This window comes from Vombatus ursinus, unplaced genomic scaffold (genome assembly GCF_900497805.2).
Source record: "Vombatus ursinus unplaced genomic scaffold, bare-nosed wombat genome assembly UNPS02014772.1, whole genome shotgun sequence".
NCBI classification, from domain to species: Eukaryota; Metazoa; Chordata; class Mammalia; order Diprotodontia; family Vombatidae; genus Vombatus; species Vombatus ursinus.
The window spans coordinates 11,298,405-11,324,205 of record NW_020954550.1 but is presented as its reverse complement, the minus strand read 5'-3'; the positions used below and the strand labels follow the sequence as shown (position 1 = coordinate 11,324,205).

General features: G+C 35.3%; 1 protein-coding gene across 1 annotated transcript in view; it reads right to left on the bottom strand.

Moving 5' to 3' along the window:
- LOC114044112 (5'-nucleotidase-like) overlaps positions 1-25,801 on the bottom strand; it is a 67,079-nt gene that overhangs the window by 17,251 nt on the left and 24,027 nt on the right. Inside the window, exons 4-5 of the mRNA XM_027863398.1 lie at positions 19,010-19,157; positions 17,544-17,709 (exon numbers count right to left, since the gene is read on the bottom strand). Coding sequence (XP_027719199.1) covers positions 17,544-17,709; positions 19,010-19,157 — 314 coding nt within the window. The remainder of the gene's footprint in view (positions 1-17,543; positions 17,710-19,009; positions 19,158-25,801) is intronic.

Genomic DNA, 25,801 nt, shown 5'->3' with positions numbered 1-25,801 from the left:
CCTTTCTCAAACAAAAGTTTGTCATAGAAAAGCAATGAGAAAGTGCAAAAGTGTCAGGAAAATTTATGAATGGTAGAAGTAGTTGTAGAAGCATTTAATTGATATAGAAAGCTTTGAAAGGATTATTGAGGCAAGAAGAAAACAGTAAGGAAGCTTAGATACTGGAGAGGCAGTGTGATGGTAAAAAGGCTGCTGAACTTGGTGGCGGGAGATGGTCAGATAAGCTTAACATAAGGTGACCCAGTCATAGAAGGAAACAAGACTAGGCCAGCATCCAGGCAGCCAATATACAACCCAGCATCCAAGGAGACAATTCCAACAAAAGACAAGGCCTAGTCTTTACCCACTTAAGTCAGGAGCAAGTAGGGCCTATTCAAGAGTAATAGAGTGAAGTTTGACCCAAACATAAGCCTCCAATTCAGAAACTGTTGTTGGAGATATAATTAAATAGAATAAAATGCCAAACACAATGAAGAAATACTGTGGATTTGAAAGAAGCCCAAAGAGTCAACTGAGATGGAGAGAATAACTCCACAAGTCCAGGTAGAATATCAGAGAAAAGAGCATTCTGGCCACAAAGATAACAAGAGTGCATGAAAGAAACATAAGAAACAAAATGGACTCATTATGGAGGAAAAATATGGTAAGGAGAATTAATTCCTTAGAACAGATGGTGATAAACCTTACCTAAGAACTAAATTCCCTAAAAATTAGAATGAGACAAACAGAAAACAATGACTTTATGAGACAAAAAGAAATATTAAAACAAAACCAGAAGTTTTTTTAAACTGAAAATTTAAAGTAATATTATCAAAAACAACTAACCTGGAAAGTGGGTAAAGGAGAGATCATCTAAGATCATCTGACTACATAAAAAATCCTAAACTTCCCAGTCAAAAAAAATATACTTCAAATATCCAGAAAGAATGAGTTCAAGTACCAAGGAACTGTAGTCAACTTTCAACTTCTACTAAAAACCACAGGAGACCTTAGAATACAATATTCCAAAAGGCAAAAGAAACAGGCTTACAACTAGCAACAACTTACCTTGCAAAGCTTAGTATAATCTTTTTGAGGGGAAAACAGACCTTTAATGGAATAGAAAACTTTTAGGTATTTCTGATGAAAAGATGAGAGCTGAGCTGAAATATAATCAAAAAAGTACAGCCAGAGAAACCTAGAAAGGTATATTTAGTCTAGCAACTGAAAGAAGCCATGTGATAATGAAGTACTAACATTCTGGATAACAAGAAAAAAACACCTTCAGAACATTAATATTTTCAGAGAGCATTGAAGGAGTTAAAAAAAAAAAACCCAGGTCCTAGCGGATGGATTGGTTCTATTCTGGGGTATTTCAGAGGATAAAGGGCAAGGTATGAGGAGGAACGTACTAGTGTAGAATCTGGCCATATAACCTGTAATTTCATGCATCAAAAAGAAAAACAGTGAATTCTGTCCTTAGCAAAAAAAAAAAAAAGAAAAGAAAAAAAAAAGAAAACAGTGAAATCTTCCCTTAGCAAAAACGGATTCGGGAATCCCTGCTTTACCTCCTACATTCTCAAGTGGCTCTAAGTCTTGAGAGATCCAATTTCTGTGGTCCTATCACTTCTCTATAATACCTTTGCCCTACTATAGTTATTCCTTCCCTTTAGCCTCTTCTAAACTCTGAGACATAATCACCAAGTCCGCAGTAAAATTATAACAAATGGCAATAAAAAAGCCATATACTATAAAAGGATGCATAACTTATTTAAATTATATTGTCACAGAACAGAAACATGAAAGTTGTGAGTTTCCTGCTCATGCAATGGCTGCTGCTGAGCTTCCTAGATGTTTCCAGGACATTAATTACTATACTAAGTTGTAGTGGCCCCCAACTTCTCTCAATTAAAATCAATAATTATTCTAAAGATTTTTTAATCTGTTAAACTAGGTACAAAGCCAAGAGAAATATTCCTAGGGTCTATGTACTTATGTATAATTTTCTTTGTAAATGATAAATAAAGCATCTACATTTGAAAAATAAATTCCTAATAGGTACTAATTCAAAACTGTTTCATACAGTGCCCAGCAAAGTACCACACAAATAAGAATTTTTAATATTTTTGGTACATGGCAAAAATCAAAACTAATTTATCCTAGAATATTTCCATATAAAAATAATAATTCCAGTTCCAAGGTACTGATCAATGTGAATTTTTGATATGCAAAAATTATTCATATTTCCTTATTCAGATGCAAATACCCCAACCTGACAGCTTTTAAAGTACAGAAATAAGTCCAGTGCCTGCAATCAGTTATTTTTGCATGTTAAAAATAAAGTTTTAGCAAAGAAAAAGGCTATAAGTAATATATTCCACAGGACATTCAAGGTATGCGATATAATATGCAAGTTATTTATGCTATGCAAGTTTTTCCCCATGTCATGCTGAAAAATCAATGACTAGATCAGTAATTATAATAGAATTTTAACTAAAGAAGAAGGAAAAGTGTTGTCCCACCATTCCTCCAACAACTGCAATTTCTCTTCAGTTGTGAAAATTAACTGATGACATGTTTTGACTTAGCAAGAAAAAGCAAAATACTCCTTCAGAAGGTTTTGTTATCTACTATAACGCAGAAATTCCCCCTTCTTTTTGTTGGTGTTGGTGTTGTTTTAATGCTTAAAGACTTTCTTGTTTTGATTTCTTATGCTAAGCCTCCTGGGCAATAATGAATTCAGTACTACATATAACACCCAATAGTTAAATTGAATATGAAAAATGTTAAATAATGACAATATGCTCATAACATCAACACTCGATGCCATCAATCTCGCCAGCTATTGCCTAGTTCCAAACACCCTTCCTCAAAACAGCAACAGGAATATTGTGTCAGGACAATTCCAGAATCACCTGGGGGGGCAATAGCATTCCAGTAGGTTTTTCACAACTGCACTCCACTTTGAATTTAAAAGAACACTACACGATAGCTCAACCTCTTGAAAAAAAATTTTTGTTTCAAACTATAGGATCAGTAGTTCACATAATTTTAACTTTCCTTTCTCCACACTTACCCTTTAATCACAACTAGAATGAATCAATTCAAAACATAAACTGACCTTCATCTTCAGGAGCTTAAGCAGAAAAAGCCTGGTTCTTTTAGGAACCACTTCATTTCTACTTACCTCCACCATGGAACCTTTTCATTGCAGCTGTTTGTTTTCATATTTAAGCTGGGTAGGCCTGGTGAAAGAGCACTGTTGTCCAGGACCATCTTTAAGAAGAGATGCAAGTCTCATTTCTTAGCCTAAGCCTTCTCAACATCCCCTAAACTTAGTACAAGAAACCTGGAAGTAACAATCCAGAAAGTTATTGCTAACCCTTCACTATTCCACCAAAAATGATTTCAGAGGACTGGGAAATTTCTTGTTTTGGGTGGGTTTTTTTTTTCAGCCATCTCTAGAATGCTGAAATAACAGCACCATTAAAATAATGTTTTGGAAATAAGAATCTAAATGAGTACCAGTCTTCTTTATCATTAATATTTATATTTGCATAGCAAGCATTTCTAAATAACTCAAAGAACTTTGTGAACACATTTCATTAATCTTAACAACATCACTTAAGTAATGGAAAATAGTTATTAACTCAAATTTACAGAAGAAGAAAAGCAGATTAACTAAGATCATCCTAAAATTGAAATTAGGTCTCATGTTTCTTCACAAAGTATTCCATCTTCTAAGCCACAGTATCTATGGGATAAGTGCCAAGGCTAGATGTGTTAGACCAAAACAAAAACTTGTTTTCAGGTACTTGACACAGAGAATACTGTCAAAAAGCAGAACTTTATATTTTGTATATGTAAGCAGTTCATTTATTAACTGACCACTCTCCCAAGACCCTCAGTCTTCTGGAATAACATTAGTAGACTTGAAAGTAGACAACGGAAGAACATTTTTGACACTAAAGAAGCAGCTCTTTACACCCAGCATCAATCACATAAGCAAGAGCAAAAACATGAGGATTACATCTAGTGCACTATGATTGACTGGGTCACCATATACCTTAAAAAGGCATGCTCCGATTGAATAACGACGTGCATAAAAAAGTTAGCACTGAGCCACAAAAACAAAAGAGGGAGAAAATACAGAAGATAAGAAATGCAAAGGGAAAAAAGGAGTATCAGAGATCAACAGCGGCATTTAGAAGTAACTACAAGAGACTATCAAGAACCAGACTCAAATAGTGAAGAAGAGAATCAATTAAGTTTAAAAAAGGGGAGGGAGGAGCCAAGATGTCAGAGTAAAAGCAGTGACCTGCTTGAGCTCTCCCCCAAACCCCTCCAAATACCCATAAAAAATGGCTCTTAACAAATTCTAAAGCAGCAGAACCCACAAAAAGACAGAGTGAAACAAATTTCCAGCCCAAGAAAACCTGGATGGTTGATCAGAAAGGTGTATCGCACTGGGCAGGGTTGAGGAACACAGTTTGCTGTGGGCTCTCGGGCAAGGCAGGCCTCAGTGAACTTGGAGCAGGCCTCAGGGGACTGAATCGCGGGCAGCTGTGGCGGTTTCCAGACTTCTCAACCCACGAACACCAAAGACAACTTAGAAGGTCAGTGGGAAAAGTCTGTGTCTGTGGTGAGAGAGAAGCGTGGTCCCAGTCCCAATCCCAGTCCCCGAGCTCAACCCCAGGGCAGCTGCTTCCAGAGCTTCCGGCCCACAGACTGAGGGGGAATTGAGTGGCTGATCAGAGAAGGATTGCAGGAATCTCTCTGCTGGTGTAGGATTCTCTTGCTTTACCTGTGCTTGGATCTGGGTCACAGTTCTGGGTGGTGTTCCTAGAGGGAGGAGGAGCACTAGCATGGTGGAGCTTGTAGTGGCTGTGGAGAGGAAATCCTCCTCACAGTTCCAAGACAGAACAGAGTGCTTGTGGTCACTCACAGACCAAAGCACAGGCCAAGAAAGGAAAGAGTAAACACCCCGACCTTGATCACAGCACCTTGGAAGAACTGAAAATTTACAGGTCCCTAGAAGAATCTCTGAAAACAGTTGCACAAAACCCCCAAAGCTTGAGACAGTACATTCTCCACACTGGAAGCAGACCCCTACCTTAACAAAGAGTTTATAACTCAAGTAACTGGCTGAGATCATGAGCAAGCAGAGCAAAAAGAGTCAGACTGTATAATCTTACTTTGGTGACAAAGAAGATCAAAACATACAACCAGAAGAAAACAACAAAGTCAAAACTCCTACATTCAAAGCCTCCAAGAAAAATATTAATTGGTCCCAGGACATGGAAGAGCTCAAAAAGGATTTTGAGAAGCAAGTAAAAGAAGTAGAGGAAAAACTGAGAGTGATGCTAAAGGAGACCCAAAAAAATACTGAAGAAAATAATACCTTTAAAAATAGCCTAACCCAAATGGCAAAAGAGGTCCAAAAAGCCAATGCTTTTGGAGAAGAATGCCCTAAAAAGCAAAACTGACCAAATGGAAAAGGAAGTCCAAAAGATTACTGAAGAAAATACTTCCCTAAAAATTAGAATGGAGAAATTGGAAGCTAGTGACTTTATGAGAAATCAAGACACTGTAAAACAAATCCAAAAGAATGAAAAATTAGAAAACAATGTAAAATACCTCATTGGCAAAACAACTCACCTGGAAACTAGATCTAGGAGAGAGAATTTAAAAATTATTGGACTATCTGAAAGCCATGATCAAAAAGAGAACCTAGACATCATCTTTCAAGAAATTATCAAGGAAAACTGCCCTGATATTTTAGAACCAGAGGGCAAAATAGAAATCAAAAGAATACACCAATCACCTCCTGAAAAAGCTCCCCAAAGGAAAACTCCCAGGAATATTATAGCCAAATTCCAGAGTTCCCATGTCAAGGAGAAAATATTGCAAGCAGCCAGAAAGAAACAATTCAAGTATTGTGTAAACACAATCAGGATAACACAGGATTTGGCAGCTTCTACATTAAGGGACCAGAGGGCATGGAGTATGATATTCTGAAGGGCAAAGGAGATAGGATTACAACCAAGAATCAACTACCCAGCAAAACTGAGTATAATCCTTCAGGGGAAAAAATGGTCACTCAGTGAAATAGGTAACTTTCAAGAATTCTTGAGGAAAAGACCAGAGCTGAATAGAAAATCTGACTTTCAAATACAAGACTCAAGTGAAACATGAAGAGGTAAACAGGAAAGAGAAATCATAAGAGACTTATTAAGGTTGAACTATTTACATTCCTGCATGGAAAGATGATGTTTGTAACTCACGAGACCTTTCTCAGTATTAGGGTAGTTGGAGGGTAAAAATTATATGGATAGATAGATAGATAGATAGATAGATAGATAGATAGATAGATAGATAGATAGACAGATAGATAGATAGATAGATAGATAGACAGACAGAGGGCACAGATAGAGTTGAAGATGAAGGGGTGATATCTGGAGAATAAAATTAAGGGGTGAGAGAGGATTATACTGGGAGAAAGAGAAAGAGAGAGGTAGAATGGGGTAAATTATCTCACATAAAAAGGACAAGAAAAGGCTTTTACAGTGGAGGGGAAACGGGGGAAGGTGAGAGGAAATGAGTGAATCTTATTCTCATTGGATTTGGCTTAAGGAGGGAATAACATACACACTCAATTGGGTATGAAACTCTACCTTACCCTACAGGAAAATAGGGGGGAAGGGGACAAGAGAGCAGGGAGATGATAGAGGGGAGGGCAGATTGGGGGAGGGGGTAATCAGAAGCAAATACTTCTGAAGAGGAACAGGGTCAAAAGAGAGAATAGAATAAATGGGGGGCGGGATAGGATGAAGGGAAAGTTTTTCACAACATGACTACTATGGAAGTGTTTGGCAGGACTACACATGTATAACCTGTATCAAGTTGCTTGCCTTTTCAATGAGAGTGGGTGGGGGGGGGAGGAAGGGAGAAAATTTGAAACCCAAAGTTTTAAAAACATATGTTAAAAAAAAATTGTTTTCACATGTAACTGGGAAATAACAAATACAGGAAATGGCTTTTAGAAATCTATCCTGCTCTACAAGAAAATAGAAGGGGAAGGGGACAAGAGAAGGGGGAGGTGAGATAGAAGGGAGGGCAGATTAGGGGAAGGGGCATACAGAATGCATGCCATCTTGGGGCAGGGGGAGGGATGAGATGGGGAGAAAATCTGGAACTCAAAATCTTATGGAAGTGAATGTTGAAAACTAAAAATACATTTTAAAAAATAAAATTAAAAAATAAAAAAAAGTTTAAAAGGAGGGGAGCAAACAGCCACCTATATTTTAATACTTCAGTCTTTGAAAGCATAAAATCTGTACATTAGGGTTGAGGATGTGGACAAAAATCAGCTCAACAGTCTGGAATTCCCTCTGTACAACATAGTAAGAAACTTAGCCGTGAAATACAAACCTTTGCAATAAGATATATTCAAGTAATACAAAGAGCTAGTTGTATCGTGGAAGCTATTGTACAATATGGATTCCAATATTATTCTGGTGAAAAGAAAAAGAAGTTTCTGCTAGCCTTAAAAGAGAAGACACATCATTTTAAAAGGGGATAAATAGAAGAACTCAATGAATTCATATAATACTGCTTCATCTCTTTTATATGATACTAAAGTTGAAAAGGTACAGCCATTAAAAATTCTTGAAAATTCTGAGATATTTAAAGGTGGAGTGTAAACAGCACTACATAATTCATCTCTGTTGAGTATAAGTAGTTTTCAGTAAAAAGTTTTGAAGATAACCCTTTTTGACTCACTTCTCATTAAGGTGGCAAAAGGTTTTTAAGTGCCAAAGTGGTTGACTGGTCTTGGGTTTTTTGGAAATGTGGCTTTGGTATTTCAAATACACAACATTAAAAAGACAGCTATAACTAGTCAAAAACAAACAAAACAGTGACTTAATCATGATGTGTCAAAAAATAATTAGGAAAAATTTTAAAGAACTTATCTCAGACCACACCATATATAATTTGAATAGTTTTACAGTGCTGATGAATCATAGAAACCTGTCAACTCTGGCAATACTTGCTTTTATCCTGGCAGATGCCAGTGATTCAAGTCCCCAGCAATTTAAGCAGAATGTCAGGTTGACTGTTTTTGCGTATGCTGATAATGTATTAATTATTAAATAAATCTTTTGTGTAATTAAAAAAATTCACCATAGCAGAGCTCTTGAAGGAGTTTATGTTTCACCCATCTTTACATAGCACAAACTAATGGAAAAATAAATGTTTTCTAATTGATTCTGTCATCTTCATGAGATCACAGAATTTAGAGTGGCAGGTAAAAACTGCATCAGAATCATAGGTTTACCTAAAAATAGTAAAGTCATTCTATATCTAGTCAGTTAGAGAATGCTGCCTAAGGAAGCAGGGTTAATGCTTTGCAGTATTTCTACCACTTCTTGCCACCTAGTATTATGTTACTGATTAAACCTATGGATAGGATGTTATTCAAAATATGTCATTACATGGGGGATGTCATGAGAATGTCAATTCATCATACAGAAATGGAACTTAAGGTTTTGTTACAGCATTAAAAAAAAATTCAGTTCAAAGAATCACAGAATCTTTTCATTGGAAGGGACCTCAGAGGTCATTTAATTTAACCATTTTCTAAGCAAGCATCCTCTCTACATAATGGCAGACAAGTGAAGCCTTTGACTGGAGACCTCCAGTAGGAAGAATCCACTATCAGGTCCTAAGACAAGTCACTGTCATTATGAATAGCTTTAACTGTTAGAATTACTCAAGGAATGGCTATAAAATATCTAGGAAAATAAATATATTTATTTATTAATATCTAGGAAATTATTGGCTAGTTCTAAATGATTTTAAATGAGATCTTCAAGTAAAAGCTTCATTTGTTGGGTATGATTCAGGTGGAATTCTCATTCAAGTATGTATTAGACCAAATGATCTCTGAGATAACTTCCAAGTAAAAGATTCTATGATTCTCTGAATTGTTCAAATTAGAGCTATACAAAATGGGTAAGATTTGCCTTAAGATCTTGAAGATGCAGTGTGGGACAGGGGCTGGAGAAGTGACCTCACAGTCAAGACCTCAGGATCAAGCTGTGCCTCTTACACAGAGTAACCACATGATTCTGGGCAAGTCCTTTAACCTCCCTATGACCCAGGAAACCGAAAACTATAAGTTGTCTATCTGCACTAGTACAGACAGTTTCCTCACTGGACATTCCTTGTAACAATGAAATCACAGCTCTGTACCCTCAAAAAAAATGGTTAGGAAGTTTTTCCTTAGGTCAAACCCAAATCTGTTTCTTTCAGCTTCTGTGCATTATTTCTCATTCTGCTCCCTGGGGCCAAACAGAATTCTCTAATCTTTCTACCACATAGTCCGTACTTTAAACACTTAAAGGGGATATGGCAGCTCTTTTTAATCCGTTTCTCTAGGCTAACATACCTCATTCATTCAACTGATTCTTAAACAACACAATTTCCAGGCCTTTCAGCATGTTGATAGTCCTCTGAATACTCTCCAGCAGATCAATGTCTTTTGTAAAATGTTGCACCCCAAACTAGACACAAGATTCTATATGTGGTCTGACCATAACAAAAGACAGTCTAAGATAGTTAGCTTTTTTTTAGTTGTTATATGGAGTTCTTAACTACTATTGAGCTTGCAAGCCACTAAAACGTCCAGATCTTTTTCTGATAAACTGCTGTCTAGTCATATCTCTCTCATATTTATGAATTTTGTTTAATCTCAAGTGTTGCAATTAAATTTCATCTTTTTAGATTTGACCCAGTGTTCTAGTTTGTCAAAATCTTTTGGATCCTGACCTTGTCATCTAATATTTTAGTTATTCGTCCTACCAAATCTGATACATATGCCATCTAATCTTTTATTCGAGTCATTGATAAAAAGGTTATACAACACTAGCTCAAATTCAGACCCCTGAGACATTCCACTGGGGAATCCCTTCAAATCTGACCTCAAACTATTAACAACTACCTTTTGGGTCTAGCCATTCAACCAGTTCCAAATCCCCTGTAAGTGTATTATCTTCTCACTTACATCTCTCTATCACATCAACTAGAATTGCATAGGAGACTTTTAAAATGTTCCACTGAAATTTAGATAAGCTATATACAGTATTCCCTTCATCTACAAATCTAGTAAACTATCAAAAAAGGAAACAAGCCTAGTCTGGCATGAACTGTTCTGGATTAAGGCACAGTGACTCTCCATAATCATGCCTAACTTTTCTAGATATTCACTAATAATCTCTGTTTTAGAATTTTTGTCTAGAAATGAAAGTCAAGTTTAATGGCCTGGAGTTTATGTGGTTCCATTTTCTTTTCTTTTAAGCAAATCAGAAGATTTTCCCATCTCCAAACCTGTGATATGTCTCCTGTTCTCCATCATCTTTCAAAGACCATTAGCAGGGGCCTAGCAATCACTCATATCTGTACATTCTGGTCCAGTGACAAACATATCAAGGGCAGCTAAGTTCTCTCTCATCTCCCTACTCACATTGGTTATCAACTCCACATTAGCCATTTGTGTTATATCCTATTCATTACAAAGATCATTTTCCTGAGCAAGAAAAAGATGTTAAAATACCAGGGACCTATGATTTTGTAGGCTGATTAATCAATAAGTATGCTTTACTAAGTGCTTAATATGTGCCAGGATCTGAGGATAAAGAAACAAAAATTAAACAGTCCCTAACCTCAAGGAGCTTACATTCTGTGAGGGGAACAATATAAAAACTGATACAAATATATATGCAAAATAAATACAAAGTAATTTCAGTGGAAGGCATTAGTAGCTGGGGGTAGTAAGAAATGCCTTCTCTAGGATATAATGTGTGAAGTGTGTTTTGAGGGAAACTACAGATGATCAGAGGTGGAAATGAGTAGGGAGGGCATTGCAGACAATGGAAACTGCTTGTGCAAAGACAAAGAGACAAAAGATGGAATGCCAAGTGTGAGCAACAGAAGGAGGGCTAGTTTGACTAGACTGTAATGTGTGTGTGTGTGTGTGTGTGTGTGAAGGAGAATCATATATAATAAAGCTAGAAAGTAGGCTGGAGTCAGGTTATGACTTTAAATGCCAAGCAGAAGAATCCATATTTGATCCCAGAAGTAATAATAGAAAGCCACTGAAGTTTAATGAGCAGGCAAGTGAAATAATCCAATCTGTGCTTTAGGTCTTATCACTTTGGTAGCTGTATGGAGGATGGGTTGGAGAGGAGAGATTTTGCTTTATCTCTTTAAGAGACAAGAGAAGTGTAATAGGAACTGAGGAGCTCTGTCTTCTCTCCATAATTTGTTATCATTCCATTCATTCCAAGTTACACTCATATCCCTTCCTTGATGCTCTTTTCCCCAAAATATCTTTAAATTCATTCTCTTTCTCTCATTCTCTTTCTCTCTCTCTCTTTCTCTCTCTCTCTCTCCAAACTTTGAAATTCCTCACTAGCCTCATCTCATCCCAAGCTTTAGCACTCTCTCATATATTCATCTTCTATTACCTGTCCTTGCTTCTAACTTCTTCATAGTCTTTTAAAATTCTGAATTAATGAATTCCCTGTGCTCTCTGGATCCCCTTTTTCTCCCCACCAAGAATTTGGGGTGTGTGTGTGTGTGTGTGTGTGTGTGTGTGTGTGTGTGTCTTCAGAAATTCTTTCTTGGACTGATTTCCTCTGAAGAATCTTAGTCTATAAAATTCTATCTATCCTTTCTCTATAAACTCTGAAATCTCTTCTCCCAAATCTAAACAGTATGTCAAATAATGTCTGGCTTTCTTTTCTTTTTCTATCACAACTTTCAAGACGGACTAGTGGCATGCCTACAAGGTTCTCAACAATTCCATCCCAAGAACTCATTCCTCTTTGTTGGTGAAAATCTGATAAAGAAGTTCCTTTTGAAGTATGAAATAATAATCAAAGCAACGCAAATTTTAAAATTACTGTTCTATTTTTGATAAAGAGAAACCTAGCAGAAATCAGGGTAAGTGAAGAAAATCTCTATGTGCCACATCATGTCTCTGTGCTCACTCTGTGATCTGTTTCCTGAACTCATCTATTTCCTTTCTTTCCAGGTGGTCTATAACAGTGGTGTCAAACTCAAATAGAAACAGGAGCGACAAAACCTTATATAAGGATCCCTAGAGCTGCTTATTGACTTAGAAAACTACATATTAATATTATCTATGTCCTTTTATATTATTATTTATTTTATTAAATACTTCCCAATTACATTTCAGTCTGTTTTGAGCAGTACTCAGGAGTTGTGTGGTGTAAAGGCAGCGTGTTTCACACCTCTGGTCTATAATATATTCTGAAAATAGAATTGATTTTGTTTCTGTCTCTGTTCATCTTCATCTAAATGTTCTCCATCATATTATACCTTCTTCCCCCCACCCATGTTCCTGGATTTCCTCACATGAATATCTTAAATAATATACAATGCTACTTTGAAACTTCTTTAATCTATTATTTGAATAATAATGCCCTTCCAGAGCCATAGTCTAGTTAGGTGTCCTCTTCTACCAAGTCTCAGTGATATATCTGATGTTGAATTTGCCTCCTTGAGTTAGAAGCTATAATTCATTTTCCTTCTTACTCAGACTTTGTGTATTTGTATATTGACATCTGAGGCCATAGGTCCATTACTTGGATTTTTGTCCTCTACACATTTCTGGGATTTTTTTACTGTTATTCATGCCTGGAATTTTGTTTAAATTCAAATAATATGAAGAACTTAGAGAAAATTATAACCTGGTGTCACTGCTGCAAAAAAAATCCTCTTCACATGGTAATATATTTTCAAGCTTTAAAACAAGCTACACCGCAAATAGGCTAGCACAAATTCCTACAAAGATCAGGAAAATCTTGTCATACTCTGTCAAAACAGTGCAAATTAAAAGAGTGAATACAAGCTAACAAGTAGATACTTGTAGTTCACTATGCTAGTTATACAGAAATGATAGTTACTTATTTTCAAGTCAAAGGGTACCAATGTCAAGGGAAAATGGTGATTCTCTGGAAAGTTAGAAAGTCAACTTGTTAAATTAAATTTATAGAAAGGCAACCAAGATTTACTGGTTTATAAGAGTTTTATAGCTTTATTGTTTCATCTTAAAAGGAAAGAGGCAAATTTATGAGGGATTTCTTTAAAGTAAATCCAACAACTATTTATTAAGTCTTTACTGTGTGCACAACATTATGTTAGATACTGGGAGAGATATAAGGGTATACTTTCTGAACCAATGCAATGTAATTTCCACTAGGGAAAAATGACATATGCAAATATCTAAATGTCTAACAGAGGTGCCTGCAAAGTGCTGTAAGGACTTGGCAGGGAAAGGCTGGGACTAACTGTAAGATCAAAGGTTTCATGAAGAAGATAAGATGGCACTTAAGCTGAACTTTAAATAATGGATAGAAATTTAACAGGTAGGCAAAAGGGTATGGAATTGGGAAAAAGAATGGAGGAATGAAATTGGAAATTACGTACTGAGGGTAGCGTGGTGGGGAGGATCAGCAAATAGTTCAGTTTGTCCAAAGTGTGGGACGCATTAAATACAAGAGAATTAAACGTAAAATTGGAAAGATAGTGTGGTGGCAGATTGTGGATACTTTGCATGCCAGGATAAGTAGGACAAACTTTATTTGGTAGTTGGTGAAGGGTTTTAAGCAGAGGAATTGTATAAAACTATATATATTCATAAGGTGGGGTAAGTGTCAGTGATGTGAAAGATGGGCTAGAAGGGGAAAAGAATGAACACAACACTCAATGTCAATATTCAAAATTGGAAAAGACATCAGAGATCATCTTATCGAACCTATACTTGCAAAAGACTCTCCTCAATGTTAATGCCAAACAAGTCATTCAGCCTTTGCTTGAAGGTCTCCAGTGTTGGAGTATCTACTACCAGTTTCCAAGCCTCTCCATTCTTGGAAAGCTCTAATTGTTATAAAGTTTTTTTTCATTTTATCAAGTCTAAAGTTGCCTCTTCGCTACTGCTAACAAGGATTCTACTCTCTGGAGCCCAAGAAAACAAATCTAATCCCTCTTCTCTGTAACCGTCCTTTAAATACTTTAAAAGACAGCTATCATATGCTCCCCTTATGAGACTCCCTTTGGAGTCTTCTCTTCTCCATGTTAACCACTCTGAGTTCCTTCAACTAATCCTTATATTTATATGACTATTGAGACCCTTCACCATCCTGGATACCCTTCTCAGGATGCTTTTCCAATTGATCCAGGCTTTCCTAAAATGTGGTCGCCAGAACTAAACATAACAGTCTAGATGTGGTCTGAACAGAGTGAGACTACAATGCATCTATCACCTCCATGGTTGTAGACATTATACTTCTCAAGAAAGACGAGTATATTAGCTTTTGAACTAGTCCAGCCATTCTAGAAAGCAATTCATAACTATGTGCCGCCAAAAAAACTATTAAACTTTGCATACCCTTTGATGCAATGACACCACTACTAAGTCTATACCTAGTAAGATGAAAGAAATCAAAGAAACAGGAAAAGGACCCAAATGTACAGAAATATTTATAGTAACTATTTCTGTGGCAAAGAATTGGAAACTGAGGGGTGCCCATCAATTGGGGAATGCTGAACAAGTTACAGTATATGTATGTGATAGAATACTCTTGTGCTGTAAGAAAAGATGAAAGGGATGGCTTCAAAGAAACATGAGAAGACTCATATGAACTGATGCAGAGCAAAGTGAGTAGAACCAGGAGAATTTATACATTAAGAGTAATATTGTAAAGACAACTAACTATTGTAAAGACTTAGGAACTCTGATTAACACAATGACCTGTGACAGTTCCAGAGATTCAAGATAGAACATGCTATCCTCCTGAAAGAGAAGTCATGGGTTCAGAATACAGAGATTGAGATATAAAATACAATAATATATACAGGACAGTCTAAACACCACACCCTAAACTGCCTAAATTTTAGTATAGGTATTCCAGCAAAATAAGCTTGAAATCCTTAATATTAGGGCAAAAATTGATATAACATACATAAAAGTAAACAGTTTTCTATAAAACCTTTCTGTAAATCAGGGCTTACTTCCTTTATAAACTTGTATTCACTCCTATTACTATTACATACATTTCTGTTAATGATACAGAAAATTACCACTATCTCTCAAAATGATAAATAAGTCAAGATTACTGGAGGTATTTGCATACTTAAATGAATCTCTCTGGTGTTGACATTTGCTGTAAAGATATAGATCAAAATCTATCCACACCTTCACATTCTATGTTTCTTTTTCACATGTTCTATATAAATCCTCCATGTAGGGCCTACCAAAGCATCAGAGAGGCCTTGATCCAGTAGTTTTAACATTTTGTGAATACTAGTACAGTACTTGTGATGTCAAACTCTACTCTCACTACATGATCCACTTCATTTTCCAATCATACAAATCCCCAATAGTGTCTTTCTCATATGCTACAACCTACTTATTAACTATGATTTTCCACAACCTTTTTTGTCATCTGCAATTCAGATTCTTTTTTTGACATTGTGATGTCTCATTAGTCAAACAGACCATTCCCTGGCTCATTTCTTACCTAGCCTTAATCACTGAATGGGTAATTACCTCAGTCAAAGTGAGAACTCAGACTTTAACTTAAAAAGTCCAAGGTCTCCCACTACATCCAGGGCCATCTCCAGTCATCCTGATCTATGTCGTGCCACTGCACCTAGATGGCTCCAGAGGAGAAATAGAGGCTGGTCTTTGCACAGCCCTCCCTCACTTAAATCCAATTCATATGCAAATCATGGCATCATTTTCCTGATGTCATGGTCATCTTCAAGAATAAAGGACAAACAACAGCCACATGGTATAACTAGGGTGTGTTCTGTCAATAACAAGTAGCTTGGGCTCACTAAGAGTCCCAAATAAGAACTAGCCTGATCTCTATTTCCTATTTAATTATGTACACAGGTCATTGTCCACTGGTAGTTCCTATCCAAGATAAATATATCAATGATGTAATTCAACAGACTCTCTATCCATCTACATGTCAGAATCTAGGCAAGCTATGTTCTGCACCTATTATGCTTTCTAGTGTATATGGTAGGACCAATTGAACAATCACGGATCTTACCAGACAGGTCTATACTGTTTGCAGCTTGACATGTAAAATGATCATAAAGTAATCTGTAGACCAGAGTATCTGGAAAGCCTCAGTGTCAACAGACAATAAAATCTGGATTTACCCAAGGTATCCTCCATGATATTGACAAATACTTATTGTTAACATATATATATTAGTATCTCACAGGGGCTGATACTTCACATATCTTTGAAGAAATTTATCTTAATGGTCATATCTATTATGGAATATCATATTACTTTAACATAATTCATGGAAAAGTACTTTTTCAAAAACAGCTTTAAAGGGTACATTTTGCCCTATAGATCATTTTTCAAAAATCAACTAGTAAGAAAACTAGCATGCTCACCAGTCTGGTAAACACTCAGTTTTTAGAAATTCTCATTCTAAAGTTTTAGATACAATGGCATTTTCTATCTTCTGTACCTCTTAGTCAATTACATACCTGTAAGATGTTCTTACTTCAAAAACAAAAACAAACAACTCTGTGAAAACCTGTTCATCTCCTCATATTTTCATCAAGAATATGCCTTGATACTTATATAGAACATTCACATGCATATTTTAGAGAGATATGAAAATAAGTATATGGTTCAGTACTTGCTGATATTTCCTAAATTGATGCTTTTGGTAATAGTGCAAAATAGATCTATGATCTTTTTTATTCTTGTGTAATCTTCCCCTTTAAGCCACCTTAAAAATCAAGCCCTTAGTGAATTTAAAATTGTGTTAGTGCTGAACCAAAACAAATGTATATAGAAAATGCTGGAGTTGTTTCCTGTCTTCATCTTTTTAAATGACCCTGACATTTTATCAGATAGTTCATCAGGTACTGATGTGATGAAGTTCAAAGGCAGTGGTTCTACTCTCTTTAATGATAAAAACAAATCACCACAGAAATAGTGGAAGACCTGTTCCATTTCACACATATCCGTTGTCCTCTGTTTCATATACAAATGTTCTCAGAATGATCTGGCTTTGCTGGGTCTCATTCCAACCTTTCTAGCATCTTTTCCAAATGCTTTTTATTATTTTATGATGTGTTATTATCAATAATCTTTCATTACACTCTGTTATGTTTTGCAAATGATCTTGTACTCTAAACAAATGTTACCCTTGGCTACCATCTCTCTTCATTTGGCAAGAAGATCAAGTATTTGCTCACTGAGAGAATATTTGAGACCTTCTGGTCTCTGGCTTTGGATAGTCATAGCTAAATTTAAATAAGCATTTTTTCAAAGACTAATATGTATTTAATTTCACATGTATTTAATTTCATACCCTAACTAAAAATAATTAAATGGACAATAAAACCACTTTTTTTAAAAGCACCCTAAAATTTACAACATTTTTCCATGTATATTATTCCAAATATAAAGACAGCTAGCAGAAATATATTATACATACCTCCCATCAAGATCTGGGTATTTGCAAACCCCATTTTCAAGTGCTTCAAGCAGCTGTGCACCTGTTACTCTGACAACTAGAACTGGGTCCACTATGGGAAGAATAGCCAAAAGATCATGCAAAGTGAAATCCCCTGCTGGATGTATTCGATCAGAACGAAGAGTACCTATAATAGTTACAGTAAAAAACAATGTACTTCTTGATTTGATTCTTAACAGAAAAAGATTCAACTCAATGATTTCATAAAGTTCAACATTTCTGATTTCTCTGTACCACACTGTCAGAAATATGCTTTCCAACTATTTCTCCACTATTTTCCCCAAATTTGTCAGTTTAAGAACTATATCATAATTATTTTAAAGAAAGTTATACTTAAAAACTATCTACTAATCTTTATGCCTAATTATCATTGACTACTAGGGATAAAAGGGACTTAAATCTCCAGTTTTCCCCTACTACATATAAAGCTCCCCAAACTGATAAGAAGTTAACTTTTTAAATACTTCTACAGGAAGAGATTCTACAACTTTTCCAAGTAAGTTATTCTAATATGCAAATAACTATTAAAAATAGGATATTTTTCTCTATCTCAAGTCTAAATTTCTTGTGTGGGTGCTTACAATCATTGCTTCTTCTGTCCTTAGAGGAAATGGGCTTTTAAAGAGGTTGACGTAAGACAAATGTTAAATGATGTCATCAGGAAATTACAGCATTTTTCAACTCAGAAGTAACTCAGAATAGCCAAGTCATTATCTAGGTTTCTGGATTATATGATATACTGTTAACAGTCCTCATCAAAACAAGGTTAGTTCTCTTCTCTTCGAAGGTAAAAATCATGCAGAGATCCCAACTTCAACCTAGGGGTCCCTATCACTACACATAGAAAAATTTACAGGACAAGCCACTTTTAGGGTACAGAGTAGAAGCAAAGATTCACTATTTAGCTTAAAGAAACCAATCTAGCTTTCCAATTCCCTATTATCACATGATTAAGTAAAGGTAATAAGACAGAAGAATAGTTGTACTGAGATTTCTCAGTTAAATTAAGTTTCTCAAGTCATCCAAAAGCACCTCAAAATCTAATGATTCTCAAACAAGACTTCTGTACACCGAGTTCAAAATCTACAGCTTTTAGGAGAATCATAACAATCTTTATGGAAAATACAATAAATTAAATACAAAATTCTTATTATTAGCAAAAGTCAAATCAAAGAGAAAGTGAAGTTTAAGTTTACAAATATAACAAATTACTTATTAATTCTAAATCGATAGAGTTTAGCATAGCAAAAGTATACCAAATTAAAATCTGATCCCACAGAAGTGACAGAAGGTATTTCTGAATAGTAATTTTACATTTATTAATAATAGTCCAAATGACAGTATGAAGCTTGGCCAACATATGTATTCAATTTAAAATCAGTTTGAAATTTGATCAACATTTTTAAAAAGTTAAATAATAGAACCACCTGAATTAAGTAGTGCTACATCAGCATGAGTAGCTTCCAACATTGCATTAGTTACTAGATTTCCCAGGTTGCTCTCTGATCTTCTTACAGTAATTGCACGTCCATCTAATTCCATGTCAATTGGACAGAGAACTTCTTTTAACATATACTAAAAGAAAAAGAAAGAGCTATCTAAAATTAACTTATTTCTTCTATTTTTCTATCAGTCTTTTTTTCCTTTTAAAATAAATCTCTCTGAAGCTCAAAACAGAATAGTTTATGTCCTTTTTACTTTCTAGATCCCAGTGCTTCCTAAACATTGTAACACATTCCAGAAAATTCCTAGGTTGAGAGTTTGTATAGGGTTAGAAACTAAGTAGACTAGTATGCTAGTTTACTAGACCAGTCTAATAAACACTCAGGTTTTAGAAATTCCCATTAGATACAGTTTTGTTACAGATCCAGGAAAAATTGAGAGGAGATCCATTTCCTAATAAATAAATCAAAACCAAGAGTGGTCTTACAAACACCTAAGACAAAATTAGATTCAATGTTCTGAGAGGTTTCCAAGAAACCAACTTGAGTTCCAAAGAACCAGGACAGAGGTGCCAGAAGTCTAGGCAAACACTAAGATGGCAAAATACTAGACAAAAGCATATTTTCTGGGTTTTCATCCTGGAATCTGCCCTTGGAATAGCGGAGGTATTACATTTAACGATACCAAGATGTTGACTTATTTTCCTTTCTCAGTTTTCTGATGCCAATACATGAACATTTTCATTCCTCCAATTTTATCTTTATTGCAATCTTGTATGTATGCAATGACCTTCCCACAAATACTCTTCGAGATTTTTATAGCCTAAAATCTTGCCTAAGTTTTACTACTGCCTAGCCTAGATCTCAGCAATGTCACCTAACTTTTTTCCTGTTAAACACCTTATATTTCCTGTTAAATTCATTAAATATATTATTATTCCATCTCTATTATTAACAGAAAGTTTTAGGTAGAATAGACACCAAATTTCTGATTATCATAAAGTAGATAAATCACTAGATTTATAGGCCAAACAAAGGGCTTTATTTTCAGGCCAGAATAGGAAGAGGCTTACAGACCAGGATCATTTAGCTTATCAACTTTCTTAACAAAGGACAATTATTACTCAGCCTTCTGGCATTTAAGGTTATATTTTAATAATCCTTACTCCAAAACACTTAAAGGGAGCACAGTAATGAATATATAGAGCATTAGAATACCAAGATAATTGTGAAACAAGGGCCAATGTAATATTTTTTCTTATGCTATATAAAATGTTCAGAAAGTGGACACTAGGACAGGAAAAAAGAAACTATTAACATATTAACATTTTAACTATTAACATATTAACTATTAACATATATTTAAGAATCCCAACAATGCCTTTCTTCAATACATATCACAAGAAATTAAGTATTGCTAATACCTCAGTTATCAAAAATGGCTAGGTAATGAACCAAATTTCTAGATAACTGAAGGTTAATTCTATAAATTCTAAAACCTTTTTAACTACTAAAGATGGAAATGTTTTTTAACCAAATTACATACTTTCTTGCCTTATTAAACACTGCATATTGAATATAATGAAATCTTTTCTTGATTCAGGGGCATTATATTATGATCAATTTTGTGGTATGTAGTAGTACCATTGAGGGCTATTGTGTTTTGGAGGCTCCTTAATTCTATATTTATCATTCTTAAGCTGTTATGCCATTCTTTCTCCCACCTTGGGACACCTTCTGTTTTCCCTGTTACTTCCTGTCTTTGCTGCCTTTCCTCATCTCTAGCCCTGGCACCATGTTTGCTATTCGCTGACCCTGTTTGTCACTGCTCTCTCCCTTCAACTTTTCTTTTCTCTTCACTGTCGTGTTCCTGCCATTTCCCAGCAGGCTGTGGCACCACTGAGCTTGGGCAGAGGTGGAACTTCTTTCATGCTGTCCACTAACCAGACTCTCTTTGCTTCTGTTTTTTTAACCACCCGACAACACTATGACATCTATCACTTCCCTGTCTTTGGTTTTTCAAGTTCTCCTGTCACTTCTTATGTTTAGAGGCTTTAAAAATTACTTTCAGGTTGATGGCTATCCTGAACAGCTAAGTATGCTGGACATCTCTGCCTATTAAGTGGAATCTTACTAGATCTGACTTATATAAAATAAAAAGTTAAGACAGATTTTTTTAAAATGAAGGATCTCCATATCTATGGGCTAAAAGAAATTAGGTTGAATTTAAACCGTCAATCTGTGTATAAGCATTTCTAACTTTTAAAATACTACCCACAGTATTAGCATATTATTTCCTTAGGAGCCTGACGCTATTAAATGTGATATTATATGGGAAACATTTTTCCAAAGCTAATAAAGAATGTGCAGGCCTACAAGGCTGGGTTAAATACTTTGTATATATGGGAAGATAAGCTTTTTTTAAAAGTATGTTAGTCATTAAAGCCAATTTGTTTCTTCCTTAAAGAGTTATTAATTTATTTTGACCTATACTAGAAATATCTCATTAGAAATGTTATTTCTAAAAGTACTTTTTTATTGGCAGAAGAATTATGTCAATGACAGACCTTCAATAGGTCAAGTAAAAGTTATGATTATACTTTCATTTCTTTCTATTTTGTATATTTTGTGAAAAGAAACAAAATAAAACAGACATTGAAGTTTAAGACACTTTGTAACAGTAAGTGCTCAATAAATATTTGTTGAATAAACTGATGATGAATTTACAGATTAAGAGTTAAATCCTCATTAAAAGATGACTGAGAAACTAAGAAAAAAACTGAAGGTAATGTAGGAACAATATTAGAAATCTTTAGTCCTAAAAACCAGAAAAGTAAACCAACCAAACTAGGGATGAAATTGCTCCATGTGTGATTAATACTGTCTAAACATCTTTCTTTTTATCCTCTGATTTTCTTATCATTTAATATTTGTAAAAAATGTAGGTATTAAAGTAAATCATAATTTTCTATAACTATTTTATGTAGTACAATCGATACTGCTCAAGCCCTTTTATATGACATTAAGACTTGAGAAAAACTATTTTTATAACATGACAAAAAGTTTTTATATTTATATAAAATATTAAAATAACATAAGTGAGTTTTTCTTCAAGTAAAAAAAACTATATACTTTTAGAATTGAAAGTGATCAGAGATATACAAATCCATTGTCTTATATATGAAGAAACTGAGTCATTAAAAGGTTAAGTGACTTCTAAAGGTTAAGTCCTTTAGAGGACACATAGCTAGCAGAGTCTAAACTAGAACCAATGTCTCTAGGCTAGTATTCTTTCCATTACACCATGGTGACTACATATTAAACTAAAGTAGAAATTATTTTATTTATAGTTACCAATGTCATCTACTCAAAGTTTTCTAAATTTCTCCTTAACAGTACCCATGAAAACAGAAATCTAATCTTATGGAAACCTGTAATGGCTGATAAAAATGAGTTTACCTTCATTCATTAGGACTGTAGATGAATCATAAAAGAACTTCATCTTTTGACCCAAAAGGAGGTCCCAAGATCCAACTAACAGGACCAGGAACAAGGACAGATTTAGCACTTCACTATTTATTTTGGAAAGTAAAATTTATCATGCAATTGTTTCACATTGTCCCATAGCCCATAAAAGTTCAAGTTGGGACCATGATGAGTTTGGGAGCTCCCAAATTCTGTAACCACATTCAATGTTCATACTCTGAAGGGAAAGATCAATTTTAAGGTCCTCTGACCAGCCCAAGTGACTCAGGAAGATACTCAGGTAGAGTTGTTGATGAAATCAAACCTGAGATAATCCAGGGTAAAGGGGAATTTGATTAACAGAGGTCTTCTAGAAAACTGAAAGGTTGGATATACTTTCTGAACCTGCTTGGGAATTTACCTGACAGGTAAAATATCCATGTCTTAGGCTCACTTCGAGGGCACCCAGAATATCTGAGACAATTCTAGTGACCCTGAAGACACTACAGGGTTTCAGCTCCAGATATAAGCACAAAGCAGGCAAAAACAGTTTTCTCCTGTAGCGAATCATCAAGGGAATCTTTTGAATAATCATTAAACAAAAACTAGCACAGATTTGAAGGACCAGAGACGAAGAGAAAAGAAAATATCTTCTTTCCTATTATTGGCTCCCTGAAATGTGGAGTTTGGGGTCCCCTTTCCCCCTCCAAATAACAAAGCAATCAAAAGTTAGATGGAACCCAATCATATCCCCCAGATGACAAATATTTAAAAGAGCAGACAGATATACTTCTAGCTTGGTACCACCTCTCTATGAGGAGAGCAGAGTGACCCCTTGCCCCAACTTCCTGCCTCCTCTCTTGGGAGCAATGAAAGTCTCCTTTGGAGAAGGATGAGAGGAAGAAGAGGCCAGAGATATCTATTTAGCCTCCCTTTGAGGTCCTGTGAGACTGCTGCGCTCTCTCTCTCTCTCTCTTTCTCTTCATCCTTACATTTATAACCCTAATGTATAGCACAGTGCCTGGCACATAGTAGGCATTTAATATACATTCACTGAATTTATTGAATTGAACCTAGTGGAATTATCTGGCCCAACTTTGAGAGAAAGAAAACTTCTTAACCAGTAAGAATAGAAAACTATATGCTCAATTCAGTTAAATAAGTATTTATTAAGAATCTACCTATTATCTACAAGACAGTACAAAGGCACTGCTGATATAAAAATAATAATTACGAGTCCCTTTCTCTAAGAATGCACATTCTAATTGGGGGAATTGGAGACCCCATATAATTTTTCAATATTTTAACAGACCTACTCAATGATATGTTTATTCTAGCTAATGGTCCTAATCGCAAACCACTTGGGCCTACTATTCCTAAGTAATTTTTGTTTATTTATTCCACAATTTATTTATTCTTGTTTATTTTATTCCACCCAGATCTTCCTCCAAGTTTTTTTTTCCATTTTTTTTTATACTCTGAGGGAATCAGTACAGCACTCAGGTTGTCAAATCTGTTATCTCTCACTTAAAACTAGCCCAAAATACTTTTAAGATAATATATTTCCTAAATTACACATACCTTATATCATTTATTATACACATCTAGGGGACTAGCAGGAACAGGGGGACAGTGAAGGTCCTTCCTCCATCCCCCACCCCAAGCATCCAAACTTTAACCAGAGTTCCAGCAGGAACTCAATGGACTGGCCATAAAATTGTACGCAATATCTAACACACAGGCATTTTTAATCCTTTTAGTTTTTTCTATATTGATCATAAGGTAGATTTCTTGAATAATCATAAATCTAATTAAGGGTACTCTATAATGTTCTGTGGCTTGAGGCAATTGATAGAATATTATCTGTAAAAAGAAGCATCTGAAGAACCTCACCACTACAAAGCATCTCTTCCATTTCAAACTTAAAACATCCTCCATGACAATAGTGAATACCTTTGGTGAAACTGTATCTCTTGTTCTATGCCTTGCTTTAATAATTAATTAATTGATTGATACCTAATATGTGCTAGGCACTGTGCTAGGAATAGGATTTATAAAGGCAAAATAGTCTCTACTCTCGAAGAGCTCACTTTCTATTGGGAAAGATAACTTGTATACATAAGTATATTCACATATATACATATATAAACACTGTAAGCAGAAATAATATAAAGTAAATACAAGGTAGGTTAGGGAGGAAGGGCACTTGCAGTTGAGGAAATTGGAAAAGGTCTCATGCAGAAGATAGTGCTTGAGGTAAAACTTGAATAAAGTAAGGAATTCTATAAGGTAAAAGTGAGGCAGGAGAGCATTCTAAGAATGGGGGGAAACCCATGTGAAGGTAAAGAGATGTGAGATGGAGTACCATGTGAAAGGAATGGCAAGAAGCCTAGGTTAGCAAGGCAGTATGGTGCAGGAAGGGAAGTAATGTATAATGATTGGAAAGATAGGCTAGGGCCAGGTTGTTAAAAGATTTGAAAATCAAAAAAAGGAGAGTTTTTATTTTATCCTGGAAGCACTAGGTATCTACTTGAATTTAACGAAAAGAAGAATGAATGACAGTCAGACTTGCACTTGAGGAAAATCACTTTAGTAGCCATATATCTGATGGACTGGAGTGGGGAGGGACTTGAGGGAGAAAGAGCAGGAAGCCACTGCAACAGTCCAAGCAAGAGTTAATGTAAGGTTTGGGGTTGTACAAGTAGTAGAAAGGAGATGGCTGTGAGCAATGTAAAGACAGGAATAGCAAGATTTAGTAACTGATTCAATAAACAAAGTGAGAGAGAATGAGAAGTCAAGGATAATGGCAGGGTTGCAAATCTGTGAGACTGGAAGGATGATGGTACCCTCAACAGAAATAGAGAAGTTCAGAAGAAGGATGGGCCTGCAAGAAATATAATGGGCTCTATTTCTAACATGTTTAATTTGAGATATCTACAAAACATCTACTTTGAATACTGCCAATAGGCAGTTGATGATATAGGACTTTAATAATTACTGAACCATATGCCTTCTTTCTTATTTTTATAAAAATTTTATAAGAATGTTTTATACATGTATTAAGGATACTTTTGATGAAAATACAGATAGGTAAGCTTTTGCAAAATATTACTGAAGCACACCTACAATGAAAAGAATTACCACTATGGTTGTATTTGTCAAGTATTCTTCTAAGATCTTAATACATGCATGATAGGCTCCTTGTTGGAAGATAGTCATTAGAGTTGTGCTTTTCACTATCAAGTAAAAATACATTTCAAAAAATAATCATAGTACAATATTATATTCTCTGTACCTTTCCATGCAGAAACT